Source organism: Neolamprologus multifasciatus, chromosome 16 (genome assembly GCF_963576455.1).
Source record: "Neolamprologus multifasciatus chromosome 16, fNeoMul1.2, whole genome shotgun sequence".
Lineage (NCBI taxonomy): Eukaryota > Metazoa > Chordata > Actinopteri > Cichliformes > Cichlidae > Neolamprologus > Neolamprologus multifasciatus.
Genome location: NC_140454.1, coordinates 5,611,980 through 5,625,375, shown reverse-complemented (window position 1 = coordinate 5,625,375; position 13,396 = coordinate 5,611,980). Strand labels below are relative to the sequence as shown.

Sequence of the window (13,396 nt, the reverse complement as noted above, 5' to 3'; positions counted from 1 at the left end):
TTGGATTTGTTCAGTGATTATTATTACACGACCACCAAGCTACGATCGAAAGAACCACAACTACAGATGAAGCCATAAAAAAGTGAGAGCAGCAAAAATCCCTTTGACAGTTGTTTCCAGTCTATAATGCCTGTCTGTCAGTATAAGGCATTCTTCAGCTTCACTTATAAACGTTTTGCATACAGGACTTCCTGCGAAATATCCCAGGCAGCATGCTGTGCGTGGACCTGTATGACCAGTGGATGGAAGCGATGGAAGGAGGAGAGGAGAGGATACCAGCTGTCCAGAGGTAAGAGATCTCTCTTGAAATCCTAAAATATGCGATATCTAAGGCCATGATCGTCCTGCTAATCTTATAGCTGTCAGTGTCTGACAAGAAGATGCAAATCCTACGCGCATTTTACATAAGTCAGCAACACAGGACGGGAAAGATTGAATAAATGGCTGTTCTGGTGCCTGTGGTAGAGCAACACCTTAGACGCTGTTGGTTTTTTCCTTTAATTACTTACAGTTTATGTTCAGAATGAGAACTAAAAACAGAGAGCAGGGATGCGTGTATTTCCAGTAGCAGCAAACAAAATTCCTTCTGCTTAGGAAAAAAAGCAACAGTGGAAATTCTCGTCCGGGCAGAAACAAGCAGCCGTACTGAAAGGAAGAAGCGGGAACCGAGGATGTTTTTTGTAATGTGTTTGATCTCATCTCCTCCCGTCGTTTCCTGCCCCACTCCCATTAGGCTCCTCCACCTCCTTCCCAGTGAGAATCTGCTTCTGCTGCGACACGTGATCGCGGTACTCCACTGCATACAGGGCAGTGCCGACGACAACCAGATGAACGCCTTCAACCTGTCTGTCTGCATTGCTCCCAGCATGCTCTGGTCTCCGGCGCCAAGCACCCCTGAGATGGAAGGGGAGGCCACTAAAAAGGTGAGACGGGACAGGCCTATGGACGCTTTAGAGCAGGGGTAGGCAACTCCAGGCCTCAAGGGCCGCTGTCCTGCAGGTTTTAGATCTCACCCTGGGTCAACACACCTGAATCAAATGATCAGTTCATTACCAGGCCTCTGGAGAACTTCGAGACAAGTTGAGGAGGTAATTTAGCCATTTAAATCATCTGTGTTGGCTCAAGGACACATCTAAAACCTGCAGGACACCGGCCCTCGAGGCCTGGAGTTGCCTACCCCTGCTTTAGAGACTTATCCAAATATAAAATCTTGGCTGGTCACATTTAGTACAATAATATGACATGTTGGGGGAAAACGCTTATCCAGCGTTCTTGCTGAGAGTTGAGGGAGATGTTTGTTGGATTAATATGAGTCTCAGTGTAACAGCGGAGCAGTTTGCCTGCTCGGGGCCAAGAAATACTTCTGCACAGAACCTCTGGAAAAACCACAAATTTCTACACTTTGGTTTTTGTACATGCAAAATAAACGAGACAGCACGAAACTTAAAGACTTTCAGAGGTGCTAATAGGAGGATTAAGTTACACAGAGCAAGGAGACCTACTTCCTTTGTTTCCCATCTACATACTACCCTGAGCTGCCTGCAGCTAAATGTTCTTAATGTATAGAGATTGGAGTAGTATCATTGTTATCATCCCGCTCGCAAGAAAATGCGTTTCTCAAAAAGCCAAAGTGCTCTGATCTGCTTCCACAGGCAGTTTGCGGAGTGCGAGGAATTTAACATTTGGAGGGAAAAAACAGAAGCAAACTGCTCGTGACCAAGCAGAGACCTGAATTTGACTGACAGTTAAGTTACAGAGGCTTCACTGACACAGGCGTACACGTACACTAAGTGCTCACATACTTCACGTCAGGCCGAGAGCCATTTGTCTGCAGACTGAAGGCTTTCCCCGTGGACGTGACCGCCCACCTCAGATCAGGAGCGGACCCACTGCCACACGGCAGTACCGCACACGCAAACCCCCGTCCCACAGACGCGCACTGTCAGTCTCATTCACATGTGATCTTTGACAGTTACTCATAAGCCTCTTACATTCAGCTAAGCTTCAAATCCCCGAGTTTAGAACAAGACTCGGCAAGTTTAGCTTCTCGTATAGAGAAACATATGCACAGCATCTAGTTTGGTGAGTGTCACCGGGGTTAATTCTCGTTAATTGTAAAGAAAAACAAGAACAAAAACAGGAAATTTAATTTACTCGAACTACTTTGTGACGATGTTGGAGTAGAGTCTGCAGTGATATTCTTGCTGATGCATGAATATCACTGCAGTTTCTCTGTATTTTTGTGTTTAGAAAGTGAAGTCTGCAGTGAAGCAACCGTATGTCTTAGCCAACCATTCTGGCCTGGACTGGCTTAATTCTACAGCCAGAGCCCACATAGGAAGGCCCCTCGCCCACCAGAGCCCATCATATAGTCACTGAAACCCTAAGCATACAAAGTCTGCTGATTTGTGGTCTGTTTGGAAAGTTACAGTTATTTAGTTACACATAATCTCACTGGGTGGCTGTTTTGCTTATCTTTTCCGATCTGTGTGTGTGTGTGCGTGCATATATGTGTATGTGTTTGTCTAGAAGTGGTTGAGGTTCATTTGAGAAAACACGCAAAGAATTTCCTACAGAATCTGAGGACTGGGATGTTTTTGTGGAAAATTGTGTCACTGAAACACCCTCTTTCTCTCTCCACACACACACACACACTCACATAAGCGCTCGTTGGCAAAAAATACCCTCATCACCCACAAATACTTAAATATCAGCTTCACAAATACTCCCCTGATAACACTTTCCCCCTCGCACACCGCATATTTGTGTGTTCGTCTCGAGGACAGGCGGCTATTTTCTGGGGGGGAAACGAATTTTTAACATTCCCACCTTGCACTCAAAGACAGGGGCCAATTTAAAACTTTTTTGGGGGATCGTGGATGTGTATTGGCCGGTTTTCACCCATGTCTGCGCTCACTGTTGGCCAGTTCAGTTTAGCCTTCGTGTCCCTCCTGCTTTCATGAAGCATATAATTTAAAGGTTTTGGGCTGAACATATCCCTTAAAGAGCATCTGAGGTAAATGCAGTTTGCATCTAACTTTAAATGGCGACAGGAAGAGATAAATCATTTAGAAGTTGTTTTTCCTCAGGCTTGGCTCTGGAGAATGCAACTTTTGCTTTTCTATATTATAGTAAAATCACAGAAAAGTGATACCCAGCTCAGAATGCTGCACGGATGGTTTTCCAGCGTGCACAGTTGCAGCATTTCTACGCACATACACCCAAATACTGGAAGATTTCTTCCAAATCTTGCAGTACTATTGTATACTCTGACAGTAGGAATCTGCAGTTCATGCAACAGATACATATTTTGTGAATGATGCGTGGAGTTCGTATTTCCTGGTTTTCTGAATGGTTGAGAGAGTTAAAGATAACATCTCACCGAGGTGAACAAGAGGTTCTGAATGGGCTGCTGATGGATGAATAAGTGAAAGTCTCCTGGATGCCCACAGGCTCCTTTTGTTCAGTGCTTTGCATCACGTAGCAGTGCTCACTCTCACTGGGTGACAGTGAGGAATGCTGAGTGTCGCCACAGTGGATGGATGCACAGATTTGATTCAGGGTAGATTTTTACACCTTCCTGATGCTCGCCTCCTATTTACGCTGCTGGTTTATATCAGCTTTGCTTCATTCGAAACACGCGTGTTGCCAACAGGGAAGTTGCCCTACTATGCAAAGTCAACACCCATAACACGGTTGGAGGATCTTTCTCACCTGTTTTCTGTAACATTTAAATTTAATTAATGCCATTATCCATAGATAGATCTATAGATCCAGTATCTAGCGAGAACAAAAAGAAGGAATCCAAGGTCTAGGTGTTTTATCATGTCCACAATTCCTCCTTTCCAAAGAAACCTAGGTTGTCAGTGTTGGGTTATTTAAAAAGTCTTGATCAGATATGTTATATCCAAAATATTGGAGGCGGATCAACTTTAAATACCCGTCTAATGTTAGCTCTGTTTGAAAATCAACAATTACCTTTCTGTTGCCTCCCATGCAGATGTAAAAAGTCAGTGTCAGGGGAGAGATTTGCAACAAGATCTATGTAAATCATTGCCAAGGTCTGGCAGGGACTTGTTTTGTTGTTTTTGGTGGTTGGAACTGCGGCAGGTCCCGTATATTGATCGCAAGTTCCCAAAACTCGCGCCCTGTTCACACATGTTTAGTTGTCTTCTTTAAAAACCCGACCCGAGTTTGCTGGAAGAGCAATTTACCCTCCGGGACTTTGCGGCAGCAAACTGTGAGCAACTGCAATATGACTCCTTTTATAGAAAATAGAAATAAAAAAAACGAGTTCAACGAGTCATAAATAACCACATCATCCAGTTTTAAATGATGTTTCGTTTGTAAACAGACGGATTTGGGACGTAATTCAGATCGACTGGGTGCTGTTGATCACGAGCGCCACCGTTTGATTGATAGCGTGCATGTATGACCTCAGCTAAAGTTGTTTGTGATGATGATTGGCTTCAAACACTTCAAAGAAACAGTTGTGGAGTTTATTTTGTTACATAACTCTGAATGTACAGCTCATCACCCATCATCTGCTAGCTTAAATGTAAATAAATAAACTGTGAGTGGCAGTTTAAAAAGCGGATTTTTTTTCAAGCTTTAATAAAACTCTGGGTTTAGAGGAAAGAAAACCATTTTAAACGACTTTTTAGCGCAGCCTGATTACTCCTTGTTTGGACAGACGGCGGTTTTTTGGCGCATACGGACACCGTGCAGACACAGACCAGACAACATCTGGCCCACAAACAAACAAACGAGTGTTTACCGGCGCAGTATTTCCATAGTGTCACAGGCTTATTTATGTACACATCAGGCAGATTTCAGTGGAAATTTCCCAGTGGCCCTGGCGTTTGCCAACTATTTGTGTCACAGGACGTCATGTGTGTAAATTTTGTCTGTTTAGTTTTAAAGGCAGCGGTTTCTGCCAAGCAGTGTGATTTGTTTGAGGATGGATTCCAACTGGGCTGATAAAACTCATAAAGCACAGACAGCGTTACAGTGTTTGAAAACATCAACTGAATGTGCTTAAGTTAGTCGTTCAGCTGCGAACGATTGGTGTTCGGATCCCTTTCAAAGATTCTTGCCCCTTTGTGACATTTGTGGCCGTGGTTTTGCTGCGAAAAGTCGTGATTGTCTTTAAGTGAAAAAAAAACACACACAAAAACACACAAAATGGGGAAAAAACTACACCTACATTGTATTCGGTATCAAAGCCAACCGATGATGTCATAGCCAGTATTATCAGGACATTTTCCAGGGCTGGTAAGAAAGAATGGACGGAGGAGAGGGAGTCGATGTTTTCCCGTTCACTGTGGAGGTTTGACATCAACACAAGCAAATGAAAAGAAATGTTAATATGGAAAAAAAATTAAAAAGAGCTTTTGACAGCTGTTTGAAAACAGTGCCACAAAGTTATTTGGGTCACTATATCATAGAGCAGTGATATCACAAGTCAGTAGCTACAGTATTAACAACCACACACAAGTTTAAGCGCTCTGCTTCTCAGACGTTGTTCTGAGCATCTGCGTGACCCGTTTCCTGCTTTTATGTCAAGTCAAAGTCAAATTTATTCATATAGCACATTTAAAACAAAAACCATTGACCAAGGTGCTGTACAATTAAGATAATGAAAAGAAATAAAAACATAGGGAGACATGATAAGAGTTAAGAAAAAGAATCATAAAATTAGAAGATTTGAGTAAGAAATAAGATACAAACTCATTCTGATTTAAAAGCCAAGGAATAAAAGTGTGTTTTCAGATGGGTTTTAAAAGTGTCCAGTTTTGGGGAGGTCCTGATGTGAAGGGGCAGTTTGTTCCACAGTTTCCAATCAGTTACAGCAAAGGCCGGATCTCCCCTGTGCTTTAATCTGGACCTCGGGACAGCCAGGAGCAATTGATCCGCAGACCTCAGTGATCTTGCAGGAGTGTAGCAATTTAAAAGATCAGAAATGTATGAGGGTGCTGTGAAAATCTACAGTTTTAAATGCTATTGGATTAATAGAAAGGTGTGAGATCTGAAAATACTTACATGTCTGCAGAATGTGCATCAAGTACAAGTATCAAGTTAAAAATATGACACAAAACTTCGGTTTTTAGTCTTATTAAAAATGGATTGTGTCAGTAGTTTCAAATGAAATCAGCAGTTGGTATCTACACGCCGTCTGGGATGTGGTGGCAGCAGGCAGACCTCTCTCTGCTTTGATTTGCCTCTACATCGCTTTTATTGGACTGCGTGGCAGCTGACTTAGACATAAATGTCTTTGTGCCCCAGGATGGAAAACACAACCCTCTGAGATAATATACAGAGAAAGACCTTTTCTCATATTTTGTGGGTCTCTACACTAACTGGAATTACATTGAAAAAGAAAAAGTGGGTTTTTTATTATCCTGAGCTGTCGGCTGGTGCAACCTGGTCACGATGCCACGTTTTGTGTTTCACGTTGCAGTTTGTGAGTCCAATCGGTGTTGCACAGACACAAAACAGTAAACTTTCTGTGTTGCTAAATGATGGCTGAACTGGCTGTTTCCGTGAGGTCCAGCTTCAGCAAATGAATCTGTAAACACAAACACCTCTTAATCTATAAGAGTGAAAACTACCGTATTTCCCGGACTACAAAGCGCACCTGAATATTAGCCGCACAAGCTAAAATCAGGGGAAAACACTGTTTTGTACATACATTAGCCACACCTGACTAAAAGCTGCAGGTGTTTCAATGTTGACTTATCATATGTAAGAGAATATGCACAAAGCGAATTGTCAGGAAAGAGATGGCTGTTTGGAGACACACCCCTTTTATTAATATTTTGAAAAACAAGTTATGGGTACATATTTGCATAACTTTTTAGGTATATGTACAAGTAGCGGTAATTACAAGTACGAAACATGTACTGTGCTTCATAAATGAGTAACAAATGTAGTACATAACAATAACCTACAGCACACCAGAAAAATAGATTCGGACTACCTTTTAGGCTCAGGTGCAGTGACACGGCTTTAACAAGAAGAAAGTCATTCACAACCATCTTCCTGCTAAAACCACCAAAGTCCTCTTCTCCAGTGTCGGAAAAGAACAGGCTCAGGATGGCTTCGTCATCCACTCTCAGCTTCTTTCCTTCGTTGTCACTTTCAAAACCAAACAAATCCTCGTTGTCAGTGTCGGAGTCGAACACCCTCAGAAGGGCTGTGGCGGTGTCCTCCTCTCCATCATGCAGCAGTCCAGCCCTTCGAAATCCGTTGGTGATCATGGATGTTTTCACACTTTTCCACGCTGTCAGATTCCACTGGTGGAGTTGAGCATAACTTGCTTTTCGCAAGTTTATCGCCGCTCGTCATCCAGCACTACTTTGAAGTTTGTTTTTCGCGCTACTTGTACGGCACTATGTTGCCTGGCGGATGGACATGTGACCAACATACCACTCTTGAACCCTGATCCTTCCGCCAGGCAACGTAGTGCCGTACAACAGCGGAACAAACAAAACAAATCGTCTTACGATATGACAAAAATCACGGACAATCCATAGAAAAGCCGCACCTGACTAAAAGCCGCAGGGTTCAAAGTTTGTGCAAAAAGTAGCGGCTTATAGTCCGACAATTACGGTAATCGTTTGCCACCGAAGTAGAGCAAAGTGAAAATGTTGGTGACAACATGAAATAATCAGGCGCTATTTGTTCCTGCAGGTTTGTGAGCTTGTTCGCTTCCTAATAGAGAACTGCAGCACCCTCCTGGGGGACGTCACATCACTCTTCAGAACCTTCAGCCAGAAGAGCAGCAGCAGCGACCATGGATCTGGTAAGAACTGAGATTTAGGCCAGACAACAAAGAAAGGACAGAATATCAGTAGGAATTTAATTTAAAAACAGTTAATTAGGATGTACAGGCTTTTTCTTAACATTTTATGAGCTCATGATCAGGCAGATTTTGTGATCCAGTTTAGTTGTATAAGCTTGTAGGAAAAAACTGTTAAGAATGGCTGAGACAGTGACAAGAAAGCCAAGAAGTATAGAAAATACTGCTCTCTAATAAAGTGCTTAGTATTGAGACTTGATTCCTACATTGTTAAAGAGTCTGATCCCATAAAAAAAACAAACAGGCTGCAACTGTAATGGAAACATTTACAGATTTTGCCATTTGGGTTTCTTTTGCTTTCAGTTTTCTGACTTAATAAATGCAAACTGAAACTGCACAGCCTGAGCTATTACAGGGAGAGGTGTGGCATTAAAAAAATCTTGAATTGAATCAACTTCATTTACGCAGAAGATGGTAAAACGCTCGCTCGCCCCTACCTGCAACTGAAACTGAAAAAGCCACTAATGTTGTTGCACATGTAGTAGTATAACCTGCTGGTAAAAAAGAAAGAAAAGCCTGTTAAACCTTATTTTGGGGGCAAAACCACCGAACATTTTAAGCGTTACTATCTAAGATTTAACTGGTTATTCTGAAAATGTATTTTAACCCAAAATAAATGCCTGGAGTTGACGACTCTCTTGTGGCAAAGCTTTGTTCTAGGAGGGTTTCAGCACAGCTAGTCCTGTGAAAAAACATAACAAAAGAAAAACAGATGCACATGGAGACTATGTTCTTGTGTCAAATTTGTTCTAAAGGTCAAGTGTGTGTGTTTTGTGTGTGTGGGATAAAGGATCCTTTATTTATTATCTGAAAAAGTACTGATAAAGCCTCACTGTGTTGCATCAAGGTGGTTTGGGACTGACTAGCTTGCTCTGTGTGGTGCAACTGAATTGCCCAGGAGCTTTAAGTCATGTTGACTCGGGTCAACAAATTGACCTGCGGTAATTTCAATGATTGCCAGGATCACATGATTAAGATAGCACTGAATATCCTCATTCATGCTGTAAGTAACCACCAGGGGTCAAAGAGCGCATAGCAGAGATATGCTTTGTCCTCTGTTCTCCTCATGTGCACCAGTGAACTGTGACTTTGTTCATTCAGCTCAGGAAATGCTCTCACTTAATTGAATCTTTTTTTTTTTTGTCCGACCAATCAGTTAAAGCGACTCTTTACAGTGAAAAATGGCACTGTTGCTAATTGCTAATCATGTTTTCTCCGTTTCTTCCCAGATGTGTCGTCCTTCCAGATGAACGACTCGTCTTACGACAGTCTGGAGAACGAGCTGAACGATGATCCCGAGTCTCCCTTCCAGGAACAGCTTCCGCTTCGCGACAAAGACAAGCCGGACAGCTGCAGCCGTGACTCTGTCATCACGCTTAGCGATGGCGACCCCGAACCTGACCCCGATTCTAACCTTTTGCTGCAGCTCCCGCCTCTGGCCAGACCCAGTAGGTTCAGTCCCGTGGTTCGACAGCCTCGCGTACGCCACGCCAACGGCTCGTCGCAGGGTCCTAGGAGACTGAGGAGGAGCTCAGAACCGGCCTTAGCCCTGGCTAGCATGCCGACTTCAAGCACGGTGTTGGCTCATGCTGATAACCGCCACCCGTCAGTGAGGAAGGCGAGCTACGATGCTGCCATGGAGGGGGAAGCGGATGTGGATGAGGTTTTTCTTGAACAGGAGCTGAACGGGCTGCAGCTGAAAGAGGAGGGAGAGGATGGCTGTGAGAAGAGAGGAGTCAAAATCCAGAACGGCGGGCGGAGGAAGACGAAGCATGCCCCTCCACCGCCACTGCGACTGGATGCCAGTTGTTCCAGTCTGTCTTCACCGGCAACCTCACCAACCGGCTCCTCCCTCAGCTCCTTAGACTCTGCCTTCTCACAGTACTCCACTGACTACGCCACAAATGTGCCACTTCCGTTAAACGAACCCCTTCCTCTCTCCCCCCTTTTTCCTGGACGCCCACAGCAGTCCTCAAGGAGCTCTCCCCCTCAGAGAGAAGCGCTGGCTCATTGGCCACAAGCCACCCAACCCCCTCGAACCTGCCAAAGTGCTTCTCACTCTCATGGCCTCCACCCTAACACGTGGCTTAAAAAGGACCGGTGCCTGACGCTAAGGCAGCCCGATAGTGGACACACTGAGGAGGACCTGCCCGTGGTTAACGGGAAATCCTTCTCAACCACTAACTGCTTCTCTGTCAGTGCCCAGGAGGCCATGGTGACAAATCAAAACTGCAGACATAGATCAAGCAGCCCTCCATCTTACCAGCAGGCTCTGCTGCAGCTGCAGCGCAGCCACTCTCCTTTTCACAGTGCGACCGAGAAGCCTCTGACAGTCAAAGATCTGAGACACCTCCATGACCAGACCTCACCTAACAAACTCAAACCAAACCCAGAAGCTGAGATCGCACAGAGGCTGGCTGAAGGTGGCTGCGTACAGCCCCCAAAAGGTGTTTTCTTTGGACAGAGTGCCACCACTCTGGTGCTCCAAAGACAAAAGTCCCACTCCCTAACTCCTGCCATGGACATCCACAGAGGGAGGAAGACCATTCCTCGCCGAGCATCTGATCCTGCTAAGGTCAATGTGAACTCTAACCGCGGCCCCAGCCTTACCTTAGACAGACTTCCTGCTTCTAAAGCCCGGCCCCAAGACGGCAGAGCGTCAGATAACCACGCCAAGCCGCGCCTCTGCTTGTCGCCCTCTGCCACCAGGGCTGTAAGGGACTACTTTTCCTCACAAGGTCAAGAGGATGTGGACGCCTGCCTGCAGAGGAGTCATGAGGTCGCGCTAGCAATTGTGCAGGGTAAGAAGGACTGGCAGAACAGGCGGTGCAGTGACCCGCGGCTGGAGGACTTTGAGCAACTTTTTTTTGCAGAAGAATCGTATGTGTAACAAGGAACTTTGTAAAGACAAACTGTACAGGGGAGACTGTCTTTCATGTGATATTGTAACTTGTACACAACTGTCTTTTTATTGTATTTTTTTTTCATATACACCTTTAACCTGTTGCTGACTACTGTAATGGTACATCAGCGGTTTAAGATTTTTATGAGGTACAGATGCAGCGTCAGTGTAGCGACTCGAACACCAAAAATCTGGTTTCTCTAGACAAAATGTTTCTCTCACCGTGTCCTTGTGCACCTTCCAGATCTATTGTTTCTTTTTCAGCATTTGATGAAAGTCTGGAGAGCTTGTTAGCAGTAAGAAAAAGAAACGACAAAGAAATCCTTTTTTTCGTGTTCGGGAAGCTTGCAAAATGTTTAGAAAGCAAGCAGAAAATCCATTGCAGCTGATGGGAAACGAAGGCCGTGACAGTACAAACAGTAACATTAAAAACTTGAGCAACATTCGTGCCGCTCGTGACCGATCGCAACCATGAAGTGAACTAATTCTTTTCCATCGACTGAAGTGTTTGTCTGAGTCAGTGGGGGCAGTTTTTGTGTTCGTATAAGCATCCTGCAGACACACAGCACAGCGTCGTCCTCAGTAAGTCTGGTTAATATCTGTGACCTGGAAGGAGAAGATATCTGCCTGTAAGTGTGTGTGTGTGTGTAAAAGAAAGCATTGCTGATTGTCAGCGTGTCCTGAGCCAAAAGAAAATCAGTGCCGCTGAAAGAGAAATCACTTTTAGTTTTGCTTTCAAAGCACTTAATTATCCTCATCAGGAAGCCCTTTGGGTATCGCAAGGAGACACCTTGTTGCGCAAGTGCATGTTGTGTTGGATGTACCAGTTTGTGTGTTTTGTCCATACATGTATGATCTTTTTGTTCCAGTGCTGCAGTGTTGACTCCATCGTGACACTTAACAGTAAATGGCCTTATTCCACTGTCTATTACCGTGATGAAAAGTATGTAAATACATACCCACAGACAATGTTAGCTATTGTTAGTTTGCACCAGTAATAAGCAGTGTTATCTCTTACATAACTTCTTCACAGGACCACACACACAGAAGGCCATTGTCATGTGTTGCCATTTTAAATGATCTCATAGAGTACTTTGTCCTGTATTATTATTAATATTATTATATCCTTTACAGAACTGTGTTCAGCCTGTATAGTTCTCCATATTTATGATACAGATATATATATATATGTATAAATCTCTATATAAATATATTATCTTGTTGTTTCGTATGTGGTGTGTGGTGTGAGGAAATCAAATGTGTATTTTTGTACATGCCAATTCTGCTGCTGCTGTCTTTATAGAAAAGAGTATTTGCTACCAAATGCACCCTTTGTATATTGTGTACATCTGAATTCCAGCAGGAATTCACAAGAACCAAAATATAATTGATTTCAATAAATGTTGCTCTTGTGAAACTACTTTGCCAGTCAAATGTGAAATTTGTTCACAGGGGTGGTTTCGCGTGACAGTTTTGTGGCTCCTGGAAAATATCACCAGGGTGGGATACAGGATGAGGATCGTCATTAACAGCTTCTTGGAAACATCCCCCAGAGATTTTGGTACATCACACAATTACTGAAGATTTGTCTGCTGCACCGCCGTGATCTCCTGATCTGGTGACAGTGGAGGCATTTAAGTGCAGTGAACTCCAAGTAAACTAGTTTGGTTCAGGCTCAGATCATCACAATCACCAGCCTGAACTGTTGATACAAGGCAGGATGGATCCATGCTTTCATGCTGTTCCTGCCAAATTCTAACACTATCATCCTTATGTTGCAACAGAAATCAAGACTCAGACCAGGGAACGTTTATTTTCCAATCTTCTGTTGTTGCTGCACACATCTCTCGGCTGACTGTAGATCAAGAGGTACAGCAGATCGGTTGGAAGGTTAACGGTTTGATCCCTGGTTGCGGCACACTGTGTGCAAGACTTCTTGTGCAAAATACTGAACCCCAAGTTGCTCTCTGATGCATCAAGTGTTAGAGAGAAAGCTCTTAGAAAAAGCATAGAAAAACATGCTAGCAGGGATCTATGTGAATGGGTGAATCAGCCCATTTACCACAGCTGAACAGGTGTGTCTAATAAAGTGGCAAGTGAGTGTAAGCAATCCAGAACTGCACCAGAATTTAAAATGTCTTCAAATTTCCTGAAATCCAGCTTGGTAGTCATTACTAATCTTACTACAACATAGGCGAGCATTAAAAAAAGTGTAAGTGTAAATATCCAAATATAAACTGTAAAATATGTCTCTGTCCTGAGACCTAGTGGAACTGAAATCTGATTAATAAATTCCAAAATATGACAAAAGTGATGTTTAAAAATACTGGTCTATCCGGTCGTTAAGCCTGACGTCACTAGCCGTGTCTGGGCCTAAACTCCGCTGCAGGTCCATATATCAAACGATCACTATGGCATTACTCAGAGTTGAAAAACTGTCTAAAGTCTTTCATCTTTAATAAAATGATCAGCGTTCTGCTCTACCAGGTGTAACAATTGAGTTTAACATCCAGGCATCCATGAAAACGGAATTTATGACATTTAACGGAGTTAGAAGTTAGCAGGAAGTTAGCTCGCTAGCTTCTATCTAAATACAATATAGCATGTCCTGACTGCGGCGGTTTGGAAACAAA

General features: G+C 43.6%; 1 protein-coding gene across 1 annotated transcript in view; it reads left to right on the top strand.

The window, feature by feature from the left end:
- The window catches only part of LOC146500099 (rho GTPase-activating protein 20-like), a 34,004-nt gene extending 21,821 nt beyond the window's left edge, over positions 1–12,183 (top strand). The window contains exons 12-15 of the mRNA XM_085135821.1: positions 186–289; positions 734–923; positions 7,693–7,804; positions 9,091–12,183. Coding sequence (XP_084991947.1) covers positions 186–289; positions 734–923; positions 7,693–7,804; positions 9,091–10,751 — 2,067 coding nt within the window. The 3' untranslated portion in view covers positions 10,752–12,183. The remainder of the gene's footprint in view (positions 1–185; positions 290–733; positions 924–7,692; positions 7,805–9,090) is intronic.
- The last annotated feature ends 1,213 nt before the right edge of the window (positions 12,184–13,396 follow it).